The sequence below is a fragment of the Oncorhynchus clarkii genome, chromosome 5 (assembly GCF_045791955.1).
Source record: "Oncorhynchus clarkii lewisi isolate Uvic-CL-2024 chromosome 5, UVic_Ocla_1.0, whole genome shotgun sequence".
Classification (NCBI taxonomy): domain Eukaryota; kingdom Metazoa; phylum Chordata; class Actinopteri; order Salmoniformes; family Salmonidae; genus Oncorhynchus; species Oncorhynchus clarkii.
The window spans coordinates 63,660,433-63,681,540 of NC_092151.1; the positions used below are offsets into that span (position 1 = coordinate 63,660,433).

The following is a 21,108-nucleotide window of genomic DNA, read 5'->3' on the forward strand; positions in this document are numbered from 1 at the left end:
ATTGGATTGAGGTCTGGTGATTGTGGAGGCCAGATCATCTGATGCAGCACTCCATCACTCTCCTTCTTGGTCAAATAGCACTTACACAGCCTGGAGGTGTGTTTGGTCATTGTCCTGTTGAAAAACAAATGATAGTCCTGTCATGCCAAATAGTTTCCCCCTCTAAATCACAATGGAATTCAATGAGTTCTAGCTTGTGTTGCTAAAGGCTGTTGCTAAAGCTTGCAAAATTCGGACCGGATTACATAATGAACCAAAGCGTACGTTGCGAGGCTGGTTGCTTGGCTCTATTTTACCTCATAGCGGCCGCGATGGAAGGAGGACGCCGGCAGTTCTAGTTCTATTTCACCTGGCAGAACTATTACCTCAGAATTATTCTCCAAGGACAGTGTTTTTGACGGCGACAACCTTCTGACTACCTTCTGCTTCAGAGGACCGAAAAGACTGGAAAGATAACACTATTTCTTTACCATATGTAAAAAAAAATTATATACAAAAATATTGTTAAATAGGAATAAGTAATTTAAGCTGTTTTTATGTTGATTTTATATTGACATTGACAGCTACTTATATACCTCAGCCAGACAGTTTTATTTAGCTAAAATTATCTAGCTAGCTAACTGTTATTGTAGCTGCTTTCTGTTTGTATGCAGCTTGCACTTCAATGGTATCCCTCGAGGAGATTTTATTTTATCTTTCCAACCAGGCGAAGTACTGTGAAGGCACCACTGATCTCGACAAGAGGCCCAACATTCATGGGGGCAGAAAAATTCACAATTCAAGCCAACCATCTTCACCAGTTGGAGCAGTTGGACGGTCGACCACAGAGACCACTAGTGAGGTTCTCATCCTTTAACCCTTTCTCTCCTTTCCCTCCAGACGAAATTCTGCATCTAGTGACGTCTGATTGCCCAATAATCTGCCCACTCATCGTATCCCCTCCTCCATCTCATTGCATCATTTAAAGCTACTGCTATTGTCATGTTGTCATTATCTGCTAATTAAGTTTGCTAGCCGTATCATACTGGACACATAATATTTGAGATACACAGATTAACTAAAAACACTAGCACTGCAAACACTCGGGAACAAAGAGAGCAGCAGTGCCTGGACTTCGCAGTCCCCCTCTTCAAGTCCCCCTTCCGAGACTGTTGTTGAGAACAAGTGACAGGCAGAACCTCACAACCACACATCACCCACCTCTCTATCACACACACCAGAATTAAGTATTTCAGTCTGAATGCCATGTGAGTGTACAAAAAAGAATCTGTGAAAATAAATGAATGACACTCCTGTATTACAAAAACATAAACGTTGCTGTATTAAAATCTTAAATATTGCCGGGTTGGTTTTCACAGCTGTTTCACAAGGTGTTCATTGTAAGTTGTAAGGTATCCTTTGACTGTATTTATTTGTTCCACATTATTCATTGTTGTATCCTAGGACCGACAATAGATACATATATATTCAACCACAAGGGTGTACTAATGTGCTATGCGAGATTAAAAAATAAATAATAATAAAAATATATATATATATCATAATAGAGTTAGTTAGCCTAGTGCTTAGAGCATTGGGCCAGTAACTGAAAGGTTGCTGGATCGAATCTGCGAGCTGACAAGGTAAAAATCGGTCGTTCTGCCCCTGAACAAGACAGTTAACCCACTGATCCCCAGTAGGCCGTCATTGTAAATAAGAATTTGTTCTTAACTGACTTGCCTAGTTAAATCAAGGTTAAATACGTTTAAAAAAAATAAAGGCCTGATTCATGCAGTCTCCTCTGAACAGCTGCTGTTGAGATATGTCTGTTACTTGAACTCTGTGAAGCATTTATTTGAGCTGCAATTTCTGAGGCTGGTAACTCTAATGAACTTATCCTCTTAAGTGGTGGTCCTCATGAGAGCCAGTTCCATCATAGCGGTTGATGGTTTTTGAGACTGCACTTGAAGAAACTTCTTGAAATGTTCCGGACTGACTGACCTTCCTGTCTTAAAGTGATGATGGGCTTGCCGTTTGTCTTTGCTTATTTCAGCTGTTCTTGCCATAATATAGACTTGGTCCTTTACCAAATAGGGCCATCTTCCCTGACAACACAACTGATTGGCATTAAGAAGGAAATTAATTCCACAAATTAACTTTTATCAAGGCACACCTGTTAATTTAAATGAATTCCAGGTGACTACCTCATGAAGCTGGTTGAGAGAATGCCAAGAGTGTGCAAAGCTGTCATCAAGGCAAATGGTGACTACTTTGAAGAATCTCAAATATAAAATATATTTAGATTTGTTTAACACTTTTTTGGTTACTACATGATTCCATATGTGTTATTACATAGTTTTTATGTCTTCACTATTATTCTACAATGGAGAAAACAGTACAAATAAAGAAAAACCCTTGAATGAGTAGGTGTGTCCAAACTTTTGACTGGTACTGTACATGAAGAAAAAATAAATAAATCTCTACAAATGTGAAACTGGACAAGCGGGATGTTGACATTGGTTAAACAGAACGGTTGAAATCAAAGTGACGTGAACAGTGTCTTTCTGCAATGTTTTTTTTACCCATTCTACCGAGAGCTATATCGGTCCGCTAATACTGGACTAGTAAAGGACAGTGCACTACTTTTTATATTTTTCAGGGGGTGCTGCAGCATCCTCAGCACCCCTGCTTCCCACGGCTATAACCAGCAGTGCAAACATTTGGCTATTTGGGTGTGTTCGTGTGTTTTCACAAGGTAAATTCCCCTTCCTGTCTGTGTGCTCAAGGGCATGTGTGAGACTTAGTCTGTCACACTGCCATAATTAGGTTTATCCTACTTATTTCCTGTTGGATTTGTGGGTCGGGGTGCACTGTTGAGCTTGTACAAATGTGCTGCATGTGTGTGTGTCCGTGCGTGGGTGTGTACAGTATGTGTGTGTACATGCGCGTGCGAGTGTGTGTGTATGTATGTTGAGGTGGTCACTGTTTTGATATGAATGTGGAGAATCTCCAGGAAACGAGACACACATCCAAACTAGGATCAGGCTCATTTCCATCTCACTACCGCCTCACGCTTAGACCCATGGACTTGTGTTGGCAGCTACTCATATTTGTGTGTGTTCAATAAAGCATACAGGCCTGGTGGCGTTTGTGTGTGAGTCTGCATATGGTATGTGAGGGTGTGGGTTTGCATGCATGTTACTACTGACATGTTGGTTATGTAGCTATCGTTGTTCAGTGCTCCCTCTTTCCTCTATAGGACTGTGTTATATATTATACACACATGTAGAAGTATTGTATAAATGTGATGTATGATTATGTACTATACACTCATTTGTACAGTTTGGTGTGTATGTCTGTATATTGTTCTTGTATATACTGTATGTGTAAGTGTGTATAAGCGTATATATACTGTATGTGTAAGTGTGCATAAGCGTATGTATACTGCATGTACAGTACGTATGCCTTTGCTCCCCTGTAAATCTACTGTGTGTCTGTGTGAGTCAGTGTTCCTATAGAGAGCCAGCTAGACAGCCCACCCTTGGTGCTGCCTGTGAGTGGAGTGCTGCAGTATTTTCCTCTGGCTATGTACTGTACTCTGATCAGGCTGCTTGGCAAAAGCCAATTGTGTGACTAATTGGGATTCAGGCAGGCTGCAGTGGATAAAAGCTCCTCTCACTGCCTGGCTCTGTGGAAGACTGGAGTGGATGGTAGTGTGGAGGGAGGAGAGTGTAAGTTATGCATAAGACAAAATACACACCACTTGTGTACACACACACACACACACAAAAACGCGCATGGATACACACAGCGTTCATGCACAAACACACACAGCGTGTAATTCATATACAGTGACAAAAGCAGAAATCCATGGTCAAGTCAAGTGCATACATTTGGTACAAATACATACAATCTACTATGACCATATAAGTATCCATCATTCTATTACGGTTACATTTATATGACATGTTTTATCTTTGCAGGCCATTTGTCAAGTGATATCTGCCAGTGAATGTGTGTTTGGTTCTGTCTCCCTGACTGCCTCCCTGCCGGTACCAAATGTCTTATGCTTCTCTCGCTATAAACAGTCTCACACTAGGATGCATTCATTCACATAAGTGTAAAATATACTGGCAGGGATTCTTGCGAACAGATGCAGTGTGTGTGTGTGTGTGTGTGTGTGTGTGTGTGTGTGTGTGTGTGTGTGTGTGTGTGTGTGTGTGTGTGTGTGTGTGTGTGAAAAGAGAGAGCGAGAGAGACAGACCGAAAGAAGAGAGCAGTGAGAGACTGGAAGAGGGATAGGGAGAGAGAAGAGAGGGAGAGTGTGTGTGTACATGTGGGCCTCCTGGCTGAGGGGCAGACGGTGGATGTCAATTTTGAAAAATTCATGATGCTATGTTTGGAAAATCCTTGGGGGAGCTGTGTTGTTTAACTGGCCCAAAACAGCTGGGATCTGGAGTGCAGTTGTGTGTGTACAGGAACAACAATCCCACAATACATACAACATGCACACATGTAACAAGAGAGAAAGACAGTAGATGTGTTGTAGTGCATGTCAGTGTGTGACTATCCGTGTGAACAAAAGGAGAGAGGAACTCAGTGCATTACACCAGATACATCCCTGAAATGTCATTTGTTCAACAGAAAACAGCATTGAGAAAGGCTTACTGTGTTGTATCCAGCCAATACATGAGTCAGGCTTTGTTCAGGACCTGGAGATGGAAACGGGCTAGAAAGAGACAATCCAAGGTCACAGACACTGCTGACTATGTTGATATTTTCATGGAAACTAGATTCAGTTCTTTTGAGATAAAATCTCCACAACAAGCTGAAATAAATCTCCAATAAAGATTGGAGATACTATATGTTACTCATTGACATTATTAGATTAACCTAGTTCAGTACATTCCTGTGGAGGTCAGAGGAAAGGTTCCATCTACAAACCTGTAACAGATGAACACTGCAGGCTCTGTAGAATGAGAAACCTTTTCAGCTTGATCTCTAATGAAGTCTTTACTTTAGTGTGAGTCAGACAGTTGATTCAGCGTCACCCTAGACTCAGAGTTTGACCCCAAGCCGCATCACTCCTTCCCCCTCACACCGTATTGCTTCCCAGCCGTATCCCCACCCACCTTATCCCTCCCCAGCCGTATCCAATTCCCCACACCGTATCCCTCCCCAGCCGTATTCCTCCCCCAAACACACTATATCCCTCCCCAGCCATATCCCTCCCCCAAACACACTATATCCCTCCCCAGCCATATCCCTCCTTCCTCCTCACACCGTATCCCTCCCCAGCCGTATCCAATTCCCCACACCGTATCCCTCCCCAGCCGTATCCCTCCCCCAAACACACTATATCCCTCCCCAGCCGTATCCCTCCCCCAAACACACTATATCCCTCCCCAGCCGTATCCCTCCCCCAAACACACTATATCCCTCCCCAGCCGTATCCCTCCCCCAAACACACCATATCCCTCCCCAGCCGTATCCCTCCCCCAAACACACCATATCCCTCCCCAGCCGTATCCCTCCCCCAAACACACCATATCCCTCCCCAGCCGTATCCCTCCTGCCCCACACACACCATATCCCTCCCCAGCCGTATCCCTTCTCCTCCACACACACCATATCCCTCCCCAGCCGTATCCCTCCTCCCCCACACACACCATATCCCTCCCCAGCCGTATCCCTCGTCCCCCACACACACCATATCCCTCGTCCCCCACACACACCATATCCCTCCCCAGCCGTATCCCTCCTCCCCCACACACACCGAATCCCTCCTCCCCCACACACACCATATCCCTCCCCAGCCATATTCCTCCTCCCCCACACACACCATATCCCTCCCCAGCCGTATCCCTCCTCCCCCACACACACCATATCCCTCCTCCCCAACACACACCATATCCCTCCTTCCCCACACACATACATGATGAGCTGTTTAATCGTTACATGCAAATCATTACAGGCCTCTAATATTGTTTTGTGTTACAGAATGGAAGTAAATGGAAAGATAGGTCTGACAAACAGATGAGGTATTATACCCCTCACCCCCCGTCTCTTTCCCTCCCTCACTCCCTCTCTTCTTATCTCTCTCCCTTCCTTCCTCTTCCTCTCCCTCTCTCCATATCCTTCTCTCTGTGCCTCTCTCTCTTCCTCCCTCCCTCTCTCTCTCCACACACAGCTGTGGAATGGCCAGGCAGGTTGGCTGGGTGCCTGGGCCATGTCATGCCAATTAAGTTCAGCAGCTAAAAGTCTTCCATCTGGGAATTCTTCCTGTTACTGACAACATTAACCCTTCCCTGAACTGAGAGTAACTAATGCACACACACACACACACACACACTGTGACAAACACGCAAACATACATACATAAATATTCATACACATATACAATACATGTAAACACAGCCACAGCAATTTATACTCAAACAGACATATATATTGTTTTATCCAAATGGAAACATTTCTGTTACCTCCCCTTCCCCACATTCTATTTAAACATGTTCTCAATATCATCAAAGCAGGACGGAGGAAAGGCGATACACAACATTCAAAAAGGAGGTGAAAGATATGGAAAGAGAGAGAAACTATGAATGTGGGGTGGATGGATGGTGGTGAGGTTTATGGAAGGGGGGGGGGGGGTTGAGAGAGGGAACCAGAGAGACATCTACATCATTTGGCCAAATGACACCATCTGGTGGATAGCTGGGACATCATGGTCACACTTACACAGCGAGAAGAGTAGGGGAGGGGTTGGTGTCTAATGTTGGCTAGAGTTCTAAAGAATTTGGGAGAAAAGGACTCGTATGTATTGTGGTCAAAATATACCTGTGTAGTGGCGTTTTTGTTTTGTATTGAATTCTTATAAGCATGTATAGTATGTGTGCTGCCATTTTGCATTGAATTCCCTTCAGTGTGGATGTTTCCCTGTGAGAGTAAATGTCAGAGTGACATTGAGCAGGCAGCAGCAGCAGCAGCGTGAGGCTCTGTGGGTAAGACCAGTCAGTGATTCCCTCAGGACTGGAGCACTGTGACTGCATGTTCCATAGCTGTAAGCAGCCATTGACTCACCACTACACGCTCACTGACTCACGAGCTGACTCTCTCACACACACATACACAGTACACAGGCGCAAATACAAAACATACACACTGTACGCATGCAGCACACACACACACACACACACACACACACACACACACACACACACACACACACACACACACACTCTCTCTCTCTCTCTCTCTCTCTCTCTCTCTCTAAGACTGCAGAATGACAACCCTTGCCACACTAGTGACCTCTATCCTCACACATCAGACCCTGAAGCCCTCAAACACATACAATCACACATGGAGACACACACAATACACAGGATACATTCTCCACCCCAGAATAAGACTAAACCTACCCTGACTATGACACTATGTCAGTGAGGTATCATCTCTGTAGCTGTAGACATACGGTACTTTCAGGATTTGGGGCTTTGTTGAAGGCTCTGTACATAAAACTACACAAATATAATTAAATCAAATCAAATTAAACACACTATGCTCTTTATTACATACTGCCAACCCTCTGCTCAATCTCTCTGTTTCCAACTGCCTCCCAGCTGTAACTCTCTGTGACCCTCACATGCCTCCCTCTCTCTCTCTCTCTCTCTCCCCCATCCCTCACACTCTCTATCCCTCCCTATCCCTCTCTTTCCCTCCGTCGACCCTCCCTCTCTCACCATCCCTCACACTCTCTATCCCTCCCTCCCTCGACCTTCCCCTCCCTATCTCGCTCTCTCCCTCCCCATCCTCTGCCCGGTCTCTGACCTCACAGTGTGGCGTCTGTGCTGCACCTGACTCCCTGGCCGTCCAACAAATAGAGCCAATAGAGCTTCTTATGGCTTCTACACATGCAGCAGAGGCTTGGACAGGAAATTAAACAGAACTACACTACCTGTACACATGAGACCCTAATTGCTGCTGTGCAGTCCACTGTGGATAGACTGGAGATATAGTAGAGCATGGCTCTAGTTTTACCTGTATTCACTGTCCTAAATCTCGCCGTTACCTAGGACCAGTTTAAAAACCTATCAAATCAATCATTCCTTCCTTCCTTGATTGGCCATAACAGGTCATTACTAGTCAGTTATTACAAAACAGGAAGGGAGTGAGGAAAGATACACTTTAAACTATTGGAAGTAGCCCCTGGTGTTCAGTCTAGCTTGGATAAGACAGTTCCTTCTACTGAGGGAGATAATCAATCATTCAAATGTATTTATAACGCCCTTTTTTTACATCATCACAAATGCTGTACAGAAACCCAGCATAAAACCCCAAAGAGCAAGCAATGCAGACGTAGAAGCATGGTGGCTGGGAAAAACTCCCTAGAAAGTCAGGACCCAGGCTAGGGCACTCAACATGTACTGCACTGACACAGATGACTGATGATTGGTTGAATGATTGTGGGCGCTGTACTGTTACATTTCAGTGCAGACTGATATTATTGACCATAACCTGTTGTTGAAAAAAACGTGTGATATGGCTTTTCAACCTCTGCCATATCATGGATTCAGAGCTATCTATCTATCTATTTAAATTGTACAGGTACACACAACTTACACACAGCTCTGGCACACACACCTACCCCTCCAGACATGCCACACCAGGTGTCTTTTCACAGTCCCCAAATCCAGAACAAATTCAAGAAAGCATACAGTATTATATAGAGCCATTATTGCATGCAATTCCGTTCCATCTCATATTGCTAAAATAAACAGCAAACCTGGTTTAAAGAAACAGATAAAGCAACACCTCACGGCACAACGCCTCTCCCCTATTTGACCTAGATAGTTAGTGTGTATGTACTGATATGTAGGCCACGTGTGCCTTTAACCTTTTTTTTAACGTAGTTCTGTCCTTGAGCTGTTCTTGTCTATTAATGTTCTGTACTATGTCATGTTTCATGTTTTGTGTTTTGTGTGGACCCCAGGAAGAGTAGCTGCTGCTTTTGCCACAGCCAATGGGGATCCTAATAACATACTAAAAAAGACCGAATAGCAGCTGTTTGCTTCAAAATTCTAGGAACAATAAGGAGGCCTGCGTCTGGTGACCGTAGCGTAGGTGTAGGTGTGTACGGCAGGACCAAACCGGGGAGATAGGTAGGAGTAGGTCCATGTAATGCTTATGATAAAATGTTTAGGTTCTAGTCAAGATTCTAGCAGTCGTGTTTAGCACTAGCTGAAGTTAACTTAGTGATTTATCCGGGTAGTCGGAGAGTAGAGCATTGCAGTAGAGCATTGAAGTGGAAAAAGCATGGAAAAAGTCATTTTTCTGCATCATTTTGGACAAAAAGTATTTCGATTTTTGCAATGTTATGAAGATGTAAAAAAGCTGCTCATTAATTTTTTTTGTATATGTTTGTCAAAAGAGAGATCAGGGTCCAGAGTAATGACGACGTCCTTCACAGTTTTGAGACAACTGTACAACCATCGAGATTCATTGTCAGATCCGACATCAGATCTCTTTGTTTCTTGGGACCTAGACCTAGCATCTCTGTTCTGTTTTTAGTTTAAAAGTAAAACATTTGCCACCATTCACTTCCAAGTAATATTCAGTGGAAACTTGTGAAGCCTTTGGGTGAAATGCATAATTTCTGCAAGATCATTTACAATATTTATCATTCTTTCTTAGATCATTATAATTTAGAGGCTGGCCTCATGGCAGGATAAGATGAATTACTTTTCTCAGTTCATTGTCAGATTATTCAGGAGGTGGAGAACACTAGTTCTCATGGTGTTATAATGAGATGATTGACACAGTAGGAAAGAGTGATCTGAGAAGTCTAGAGTAGTGCGTGTGTGTACACTGGCTTTCTAATCACAGCCCGTCAGAACCACAGAGGGTTTTATTGGGAAACACCAGTCAGCAGACACAGACAGACAGACAGGGTCACAGGCCTCAGTCTGAGCGAGCGAACCGCACTGGGACTGCGAACAGACCACGGGATGACCACACGCCACTCACACAGAGACCACAGCTCAGAGGCAGGCCAGCGCCAGAGCAGAGAAGTGGGAGGGCAAACTGGGACAACATATATATACTACTTATACAGAACTAACAGACTGACGGACTGAAAGGACTGGATCCAACTGTCTGTGTGTTTACAACAGTAATAGTGTTTACAACAGCAATAACCCTATCATTAACATGTCATTGACACACTGTTGCTTACTGTCTGGGACAAGGGAGCATTAGAAAAAAAGACAGAGTTAGAGTGAGTGAGAGAAGAGTGTGAGATAAGAGATAGTGAGGAACAGGCACTATTGTACTTTCAGCCTGATGTGATTTTCTCTCTCAGAGTCGTGATAGATGGAGATAGTAAAGGGATGAATAAGAGATGATGCAAGTGTGCGCACGCAAACACACACACAAACACACACCACACACACACACAGTCATACATAGTTACATACACACACAGAGCTAGGAAAAGGAGAGTGCTCACTAAATGAATTTGGCTTTCAGCAAGGGGGAGTCTACACTGCACCAGCAGTGTGTGTGTGAATGTTAGCCCGTGTGTGTGCGTGTGTGACTGTACTGTGATTATGCTTCTGTGTGCAAGCATATACATGTGTGTGTGTCTTTGAGAGCCATAGAGTAGGTGGTGGAGAGGAGGGGTGTGTGTGTAAGGGCGGGGCAAGGTGGAATGCTAGCTAGCTGTGTGTGTTGTAGCTGTGGTGTCACTGGGATTGGAAGTGACAGGCAAGAAGCCCCACAGACAGCTGGGTAACAGCCCACTACCACACCGGGGAGGGCTTTACACTGAACACCATTAGTACTGTCTCTACTCTCTCACATTCCCTCGCTCCTTCCCTCCTTTCTTATCTCACTAGCACTGGAGAGAGAGGGTGAGGATGATTCATAAAGAGAGGGGGGAGAGAGAGAGAAGGGAGAAGGAGGAAGAGTGAGATGGGGAGGGAGGGATAAAAAGAATGGCAGGAGAGATTGGGAAGGGTGAGACAGGGAAATGAGAGAGCAAGGTGTTGAGCAAGAGAACAGAGAGAGAACAGAGAGAAGATGAGAGGGAATTATAGAGGAGGATATGAGAGAGGGGGAGCTAGAGCGGGAAGGGCAGTGAAGGAAAGAACGGATAGGCAGAGAGAGGAAAAAAGGAGGATGTTGTTTGTATCTCACATGACTCTATTAAACTTTTAATAGTCCCCATTTCTCCAACTAGGTTTCCTGCTACTGTATCACCAAAACAGCTGCTGCAAATCCCACAGCAGACCACTGATGAGACACATTGACCTTTCACACACGCACACAGACTGACACACGGACAGACATACACACGCTGACGTGAAGGACAGAGCAGAGAGGGAGCGAGAGGAGGATATGCAGAGGAAGACCAGATTAGAAAAGAAGATGCAGATAGACATGGGTTCCCATGGTGGATCTATGAGAGCATCTGAGCTGCTGTGTCAACATGGACTCCTCCAGCTGGGCTGGGCCATACAATACATCACTCACACGAAGACTGGAGATGAAGACAGAAACACAGAATAGACAGAAGAGAGAGATGAGAAAAAAAGAAGAGAGAGATTGGCAGGGAGGAAACAAGAGTTGAAGTGTGCCTGTGTGAAGACGAGAAAGACAGAGAAAGAAATGAAGATTAAGATAAATAGTGAGGCCTTTGCAGAAAAAAACTAAGAGGGTAGGACTGCCACCGACGTAAGAGAGACAAAAGAGAGGGAGAGTGACAGAGGGAGGCAGCGAGGAATGACAGGAGAGATAGACTGAGGGATGGAGGAGAGGGGGAGGATGGAGGAGAGGCAGATTGACAGCCTCCGTTCCCTGGGACACATGAATAAACCAGCACAGCATGTATCGCCCCAGAGAGGTATGGGAGAGACAGACGGAAAGAGGTGAGAGAGAGAGGAAGGCGACAGAGAGAGGAAAAAAAGAGAGCATCTTCATAATCAAGCCATAAAGTAGAGCAGGAGCGAGGGAGTGATGGGGGAAGCAGCGATGGCTCTGAATGAGTCAATCATGATTAATCAAGACGCTTCCCGCTCTCCATTCAGGCGTTCCACTCTCTATCTCCTCTGCTCAGTACATGCACACAGTTAATTAGCCAACATTAGTTTCAAGTTTTATTAGTCATATGTACGGGATAGACACGGAATAGACAGTCCAATGAAATGCTTACTTGCAGGTTCCTTCTTGACAATGCAACAACAAGAAATACTAAGATAAGAACAAAGTAAATGGCTCAGTAGAATAAACATTTTAGCATAACATATTAACAGACATTTTGGGGAATGGGGGGGGGGCAAGTGTTTAAATTGTGCAGTATTTAGCAATCATAAATCATGACAATATGCTCATGTTTTCTTAGGCCTACAGTGTATGGTGGCTTTGAGGTAGCTAATAACCATTCAAACTAAATCTGAAAGATTTTCTCAGCTTTTCCATACAATGTGTTGTCGCAGAGGAAAAACAATCACCAACTCATCAATGCTTCTCCGAGGACTCTGTATCCTGACACAGAAGATAGGACACTTTCATATTTATTTAAACGCTGGGCTCAGGTCCAGAGGAGTCCATGGATTGAGAGAGAGCAGAGCAGGAAGGAGAGGAGGAACAGGGCTGGAACCACACACACACACACACACAAAATAACCAATAGGAAGAGGGTGTGTGTAACTGCCTGTGTATGCGTAACACTGCATATATGTGTGCGTGTAATGAGAAATAACTGAATGTGATGACAAGTTATGCATTTGATTGATAGATGGAATATCTACACAAGGGTTTTGCAGAGGTGCCAACTGGGTCATGTCTCAATGTCTCCAATGTTATAATAAAACAGACCACGTGGTGGAGAGTTTCTAAACCTAAATCAGGAACCCCACAGAGCAGACATCCCATTCTTCAAATATTCCATGCCTCTGTGCCAGAGGAGTACATGGAGCAATACCTCAGAGCATTATTCAGCCCAGAGTAGAAATGAGACAGGGTGTTTTTAAATCAACACTTCCGCCTTGTGGAGTTACAATGAACTACAAGGACCTCAAAGCTTCACAGGCATTGACAATGTCCATATGAGACTATTTAAATGCTACAGTAAATCAATTGGCAGAGTATTAGTCATGTGAATGTCATACTTCATCTAGCAGTAATACTGAAAATATACTAGAGCTCCACTGCATTTTCACCATGGCCTCTTGGAGTAGTAGATACATAATGACAAACACGCACGGCTGATTTGATTGACTTTATTTGTAAGGCACCATAAGTACTTCCTTACTGCAGAACATTTCAGTTATGTATAGTAAATGTGTTACTTTTTATATTTCACCTTGTTTTAAATGAAGCTATGATTTCATGACACTTTTTTTCATTTTTTTTGCCAAAGTACACACTTTAGGTTTTACATTATACACAAAATAAGTATTTAAAAAATGACCTTTACAAAGCTCAAAATGCTTACAATGCTTCACGCTTTGGGGAAAGGGCAAGCGATTGGGTCAGGTATAGGTCAAAGTACTGCAGTTCCTCTAGTGTCACATCAGTACTGTAGGACATAGCACAGGAACCATCCAGGACAGACAGAAGATGCAGCCATATACACGTAAAGCTTTATATGTATAACTGTATACATAAACTGGTCCCCATCTACTAAACAAACACATAGTTCATTTGTATCAGAATTTAACAGCTTTTTACTCTCATTCTATTTTATAGCGATAATATTCAAACAAGTGCATTGATCACAGAGAATGTGTACCAATTTTTTTTTTTAAACATTTCTTCGCTAATAGAAAGGAATATAGTTCCCCATGAGACATGCGTTTGTGTGCATCTAGCTACTCACACTCGTTGCATATCACTACTGTTTAAGTCCATAGGAGTAAGTTGTGCTCACAAGCTTAGAGAGCCACACGTCAATCCCAGGTTCACCACTGACTGACCAACGTTCAAATCTAATATTACAGAGGTTTATGAATGCATTCACATACGGCTATGGAATCATCTCAGAGTTATCTAGGAAATTTACACAGATCTATATACCCTCACAGTGTAACCCACCAAAAACAGAACGGATAATTTCTATTAATATAAGGGAAATACAAAAACATACAGTACATCACATGCTGTATCACAGGCTGGGATCAAAACAATGGTCAGACAATAACACCAATTACCTCCCAATGAATTTTACAGTAAAACCACCACAGTCACCATCACACACATCTTCTATATTCCCCATAGCTCTAGGGCTGCCTGGACATTCAACCCAAGGTTCTAGACCTTAGTCCTAGCCCGAACCAGTACCTGGGAGATGATGAATATGACGACATCGCCTCTGACGCCCATGATTCTTCAACTCAAAGTCCCATTAACCAGCTCTGCAAACGTTGTAAAACATATGTTCGGAACTCACCAATGTATGGAGTTTGGCGGAGCAACTATTGTCATTACTGCATTTACACACAGCATGTACTTCCAAAAACAGCCCGTCTCAGACTAGACGTAACATAGTAAACGTAAATCCAGGTCACTCAAATTAGTATGTTACATCTGGCATGGTTACATAAAACAATGTAACTTAAGCCAAAAGAAAGGAAGGAGGTTGGTTGGTTGGTTGGGGTGGATGGGAGTATAACGCGAACATCTAATAAACAAAAAGATAGCGCGTTCGAATCTCATCACGGACAACTTTAGCAAATACTTTTTTAGCTACGTAGCATGCTAGATAACACTCCCCCCATCCTTAAGCCGTAACCCCTAGACTAGCAAACGTTAGCCACCTAGCCAACCTTAGCAACAACAAATTGAATTCTTAACAAAACACTTGCCATTTGTAACCTATCATACCATTCAAAATGGATGATGGACATACACAAATTAATACATACCATACGAAACGTAACATATCATACTAAATGGAGTGCCATATTTCGGGTGATTACCGAACGTATTGTCATAACGTTTGCAGAGCTGGTTAATGGGACTTTGAATTGAATGATCCTGGGAATCAGAGGAGATCATGATATTCACATCATTATTTCTTCAAGTCCAGGTACAGCTTCAGTTCTAGCCTACATCGGCACTCAAGGGGCCAGGTAATATCGTATCAAGCTGTCGTTTCTCCAATAGGTTGTGAGAAACATGTTTGGGAAAGATATCTTTTTGTAAATGCACATTAAACAGTGGCTAGTTGTGCTTTATCTACTCAAACAACAGCTCAAAAAACAGTACATTAACTATTCATTGGCCATGGACAATAGATCAAAATATGTGAGTGCTGTTAATGTATTGTATACAAGAGAAAGCTCAATCATGTATCATTTTTTCATATACAGAGATTCATCTTTGAGTAAAAAGATAGTCGGGGCTGAGTGGACATTTTGCATAATATGTTCAATGCCGCTGCCTAACAATAGGGGTTGACAGAGATGTCAACCCGTTTCCTAAAATAGACCGGAGGACTCCTGTTCAAAGAGGTGACTCAATGAACGCCAGAGCTGCTTTCTAAAACACTTACTGCCCTCTAGTGTTGGAGGCAACTACTCTCCTCTACTGCATCACCGCCAAAACATAATATTAGTGCACTTTACAGAAAGGAGAAAAAAAGATTGAAGGTCTTTTCTACCTTCCACAATGTTATCATCACTGCGATCTGGACATTCAGACTGTTATTATAGTATTGATAGCATGCCTTTCATGGAAGCTGCTGTGTGTGGATATGTCTAAAGCAGCTCAGTGGGTTAGACAGGGTTCTTTGGGGAATTTGTCATAGGGGGTGGATTTGTTGGAGGACTGATAGCACAGACTTGAAGAGAAACAGCATGAAAGTAGCTCTAAGGTGTTTTTCGTTTCCCATATACAATTTTTATTATACAGCTCTCTACTTATCTAGAAGTATTTTTTTTCAATATGTCCTACTTTCTTAAAACGACTAAAAGCAGCACTAGAGTTTGACTACGTAAGAGCACAGCTTTATATGGCATTAAGACAGGAATGCGTCTTTCCCAACTATAGCCATCAGGGACTGGAATTACCTAGTTACACTATTCCCCAAGAAGACTGACGTCTTTCAACTACCCTCCTTCACCTTGGGGGGCGAATACTAACCTGAAAATCGAAGTGCACCCAACTACCAATGCAGGATTTTCAAGTTAGGATTCAGACGTCCATAGACCCGTTTCAATGTAGCTCATCTAAGAGTCTCTTTACGATGGAGCAACAAAGTCGTGTACACCAACCGATCGAATCAAGTTGACACAACAGAGGCTAGAGAGCTGTGTGACGCGAGCCTGTCTGTTGGATCTCTTCTGGTTTGTTATTCCAATTATACTGTGTGACATTCAGGGTCCCAGATGGGCCCTGGTTAAAAAGGGAGGAAGGAGACGCTCAGCGACAGTGGCGTGCAAACAAATATCCACTTATGAGAAAGAACACAAATGAGCAAAATGGAGGGGAGAGAGTGATTAAAGGAGAAGTTTCCACTTCTTTTCTTTCTTTTTACAACCAGATCTCTATTTTTTATGTAAATGGCATGTTATAGTGCAGTCTAGACTCTTTTGTGATTTCAAGTTTGAGGAACTTAACCCAAACAGCATATCAATTCTTTGTCCTCGTCGTGTAGTATGGGGGCCCCGAAAAAACACGAACAAAAGTTCCAAAAAACACCCAAATATGTTTTTGCAGAAACAGCAAAGCTTGTACTAGTGATGCAGGGCTTTAGATGCTGTACACATGAAATTGTGTCATTCCGAACTTTATCCAGAATGTTATATTCCCTTTTGGCGACTCAAGTAGTTTCCCCTATCCAGCTGTTCCATTTTCCGTGTAGCTTGCTGCATGTAACTGCCAAAGTAAGAAAAACACCAACACAAAGTGTCTTAATAGGGCGCTGGGTCACCAGAACAGCTTCAACGCGCCTTGGCATAGAATCTACAAGTGTCTGGAACTTCCTGTGTGGAAGCACCTCATGCTTTCAAAACACTTTGTATCCCTTATTTAATCAAGTCTTTCCTTTCTTTTGGCAGTTACATGTAGAATGGACGGAGAGATATAGCTTGAGTCGCAACAAAATGGAATATAACGTTGAGGATAAAGTTTGGAATGACAATTTCCTGTGTACAACATCTAAAGACCGCCATCACTACACTAAAAGCTTTATTTCTCAAAAACATTTGAAATCACAAAAAAGGTGTCTGGACCCTTATACAACATGCCATTTACATCAAAAACAGAGATTTGGTTGTGAAAAAGGAAACTCCTCCTTTAAAAGAGGGAGAGTAAAGAGTGAAAATGTGGTCAGAATGGAAGGAAAAGGGACCGTTGGTGGTCCGTGACAAGAATACACAATTAACAAAAAGAAATCAAGCTCAAATCAAATGATATCTGAAGAAATTGTATAAAAAAAAAAAATCTTAAAAAAAAATCAACACTGTACATAGTTGGAATGACGGCAAAAGCATCAGATAGGACGAGAGAGCGAGAGAAAAATAGAGTAGAATTTAAAACCCAGCATGGCAAATATAAGTAGGACGATTAGGGAGAAGGGCGTAGGGGAGAGGAGGAAGGCTGGCATGGATACATAGCAGGTATACAGGACCACAGCCCTCCGATGCTGCTGATATGCGGTGGAGGGAGAAAGAGAGGGAGCTCTAGTCGGACTTGTCCCCATCCTCCTCACGGTGGTTGTCGGCTCCCTCACGGGACGCCTTCTCTTCCTTGGCCAGCTGGGCCTGCGAGGCAAGGATGGAGGAGAGGGAGAAGAGGCCTGAGGAGGAGGTGACGGCCGGCAGGGTGGACTGGCTCAGGCCCAGGGGCATGGGGGTCATGGGCAGGGCCAGACCCTGGAGCTGGGACAGCTGGTGAGCCTGGAGCTGCTGCTGCGGACAACAAACACACAGCTCAAACACAGGGGAGGTACAGATGGGTGCATATGGCTCTCACACGCACACATATGCACATACACTGAGGGTATATGATAAACATATGTAGACACACATACATAAACCACAGGAGGCTGCTGAGGGGAGGACGGCTCATAACAATGGCTGGAATGGCGTCAAACACATGTAAACCATGCGTTCGAACAATTCCATATATTCTGTTACAGCCATTACAAAGAGCATGTCCTCCACAATTAAGGTACCACCGGCCACATGTGATGTATACATACACCGAGTGTACAACATTAGGAAAACCTGTTCTTTCCATGACCGACTGACCAGATGAATCCAGGTGAATACTATGATCCCTTATTGATGTCACCTGTTAAATTCACTTCAATCAGTGTAGATGAAGGGGAGGAGACAGGTTAAATAAGGTTTAACCATTGAGACAATTGAGACATGGATTGTGTATGTGTACCATTCAGAGGGTGAATGAGCAAGACAAATTACTGAAGTGCCTTTGAACGGAGTATGGTAGTAGGTGCACCGGTTTAAATGGTCCCTCACCAAAACCACATCCAGACAACTTGACACAAGCTTTTGACACCGTGTAGAGTCCACAACCTGACAAATTGAGGCTGTTCTGAGGGTAAAAGGGGGTGCAACTCAATATTAGGAAGGTGTTCCTAATGTTTTGTACACTCAGTGTAATATACACACAAAGATCGTTTATCATCATCTTCAATACCTAAAACACTAGACAAAGCTAAAGGAAACCCCAGGACAGCAGATGCATCATAAAAGAGTGATAGATAGTGAAATAGTGACAGAGTAGCAGTAACCCCACAGAGGAAGGGCTGGAGGGAGCAGCCTACCCGGATGATGGAGTTCATCTCTGGAGGGGTGACCTGCTTGGCCCTCTCGATGGCCCCAAGGACCTGCTGCTGGTGCTGGGGTACAACACACACACACACACACAGGGGGGCGGGGGGGGGAATAAGTAGATGGATCAACACTACCAACACTGACCCTGTGCTCCTCACCAATTCAGTTACCACTAACAGAACATAGGGCTCTGATGGAGAATCAATGGTCTACTCCCATGTTGGAATGAGTCAGGGTCATCTTGTCATGGACATAAATGAGCACATCTTATCTGGATCACAGCAGAGCGCACTGGCCCCTTTGATTACACGGCTCTCAATGGTGAATGGAGGGAGAACAGAGAAAAATATAATACAGGGATGGAGGGAGGAGGAGTGGTCAAATGAGAATGATCTCATTCCAGGCTAAGGGCGCAATGTGGGGTTGGGGTTAGGGGTAAAGGGTCAGGGGTTAGAGGGTGGTCTTACCTCCTGGGACAGATAAGGGAGGACCTGGGCACAGATCCCGTTTAATCTCTTCACAATCTCAGCCTGAGGAGATAAAACACTTCAGCCCTTAGCTTCATTTAACACCCATCAGTCTCACAACACAAACCCAATGCACCCAAAGGGCACTTTACAACAAGCACACAGAACATAGGACCTTAATTTGATCACTCTTTTGTTGCGGAGAATTTTCCTGCACCGATTTACACTACCGTTCAAAAGTTTGAGGTCACTTAGAAACGTTTTTGAAAAAATAAAAAAATATTGTCCATTAAAATAACATCAAATTGATCAGAAATACAGTGTAGACATTGTTAATGTTGTAAATGACAATTGTAGCTGGAAACGGGAGATATTTTTATGGAATAGCTACATAGGAGTACACAGGCCCATTATCAGCAACTATCACTCCTGTGTTCCAATTGCACACTGTGTTAGCTAATCCAAGTTCATCATTTTAAAAGGCTAATTGATCACTAGAAAACCCTTTTGCAATTATGTTAGCACTGCTGAAAACTGTTGTCCTAATTAAAAAAGCAATAAAACTGTCCTTCTTTAGACTGGTTGAGTATCTGGAGCATCAGCATTTGTGGGTTTGATTACAGGCTCAAAATGGCCAGAAACAAATAACCTTCTTCTGAAACTCGTCAGTCTATTCTTGTTCTGAGAAATTAAGGCTATTGCATACGAGAAATTGCCAAGGAACTGAAGATCTCATACAACGCTGAGTACTACTCCCTTCACAGAACAGCGCAAACTGGTTTGAACGGTAGTGTACAAAAAATTAACTGAAAACCCACAGTTATATTAACAGTATTGCACTTTTCAAGTAGCCTAACCACCGATCAAGCAACATGCAGGATTATTTTGCTGTGACAATGTAGGTCAAATTAAGATCACACATCTGTACGCACACACCATGTTCGGGCAGTGATTATCATAACCAACTCAGATATGCAACACAGTGTTAATTGTGTTACTTTCTAATTCAGCGTGATATCTGAGAAGAGACCTCATCACATTCATTTACCATGCACCATTACACTCTTATCACTATCATGCGCACCGACATCGCTTGCTGTCTCCTCTAAAAATGTATTTTGTCTCTCCACTCTTCTTTCTATACACACACGCAAGATCACATCACACACACAAAAATAAGAGGAGATGCCAAATGTTTTGTCAGGCGGGAGCACAATTCATCTAGGCTAACCGGAGAGAGGCCTCGCAACTGGCAAGGACATTTTTATTTATTTTTTAAATAAATAAATACATATAAAAAGCAGAGAGAAAGAAGAAACACGAATAACCCCTTTTCAATATCTCCCTGGCACAATCCCAGACTAAACTGTCTGGAGCCCCTCAGCTGGAGAGAACAGAACGCTCAGGAGGAGAGAGAGAAAGCGAGGGAGAGTGGGAGGAGGAAGAGAGCAGGCTGAACACAAAACCCAGATGTGAATTCTCCTCGACATTCAGTTCTACACACCCCCCTCAATTTCAACTCTAATGCTGCCGCAGTTCATCTGCACCCACTCACACACACAAAGGCACACAAAGCACGCACTCACACACACACACACAAACGGGCTAACAAAAATGCGGATACACACATATAGGCAAACATAAGTGGGGATACACACACACAGCTCCCCCTCGCTCTTTCTCGCCTCTGAATTTCTAAATATTTCATCCCCGTCAAATAAAGGAGTAGGGGTGATGAATTGTACTCATGAGGCAGAGTGGAGGCTGTGTATGCACTTGTGTGTGTGCGCGCGCAAGCGAGCGAGCGTGTTTGTGACGCTATCTTTCACTGCGTGTTCCGTGCTGCCGGTGTGGCTATCAGG

At 43.5% G+C, this 21,108-nt stretch overlaps 1 protein-coding gene across 2 annotated transcripts in view; it reads right to left on the reverse strand.

Annotated features, from left to right (window-relative positions):
- Positions 1-13,242: 13,242 nt before the first annotated feature.
- LOC139409192 (TLE family member 5-like) overlaps positions 13,243-21,108 on the reverse strand; it is a 36,248-nt gene continuing 28,382 nt past the window's right edge. The window contains exons 5-7 of one of the 2 annotated variants that reach the window (XM_071153997.1): positions 19,247-19,309; positions 18,770-18,844; positions 13,243-17,885 (exon numbers count right to left, since the gene is read on the reverse strand). In XM_071153997.1, the coding sequence (XP_071010098.1) occupies positions 17,661-17,885; positions 18,770-18,844; positions 19,247-19,309 (363 nt within the window). In that variant the 3' untranslated portion in view covers positions 13,243-17,660. Of the gene's footprint in view, positions 17,889-18,769; positions 18,845-19,246; positions 19,310-21,108 lie in introns of both variants that reach the window. The other variant, XM_071153996.1, reaches the window with a different exon arrangement.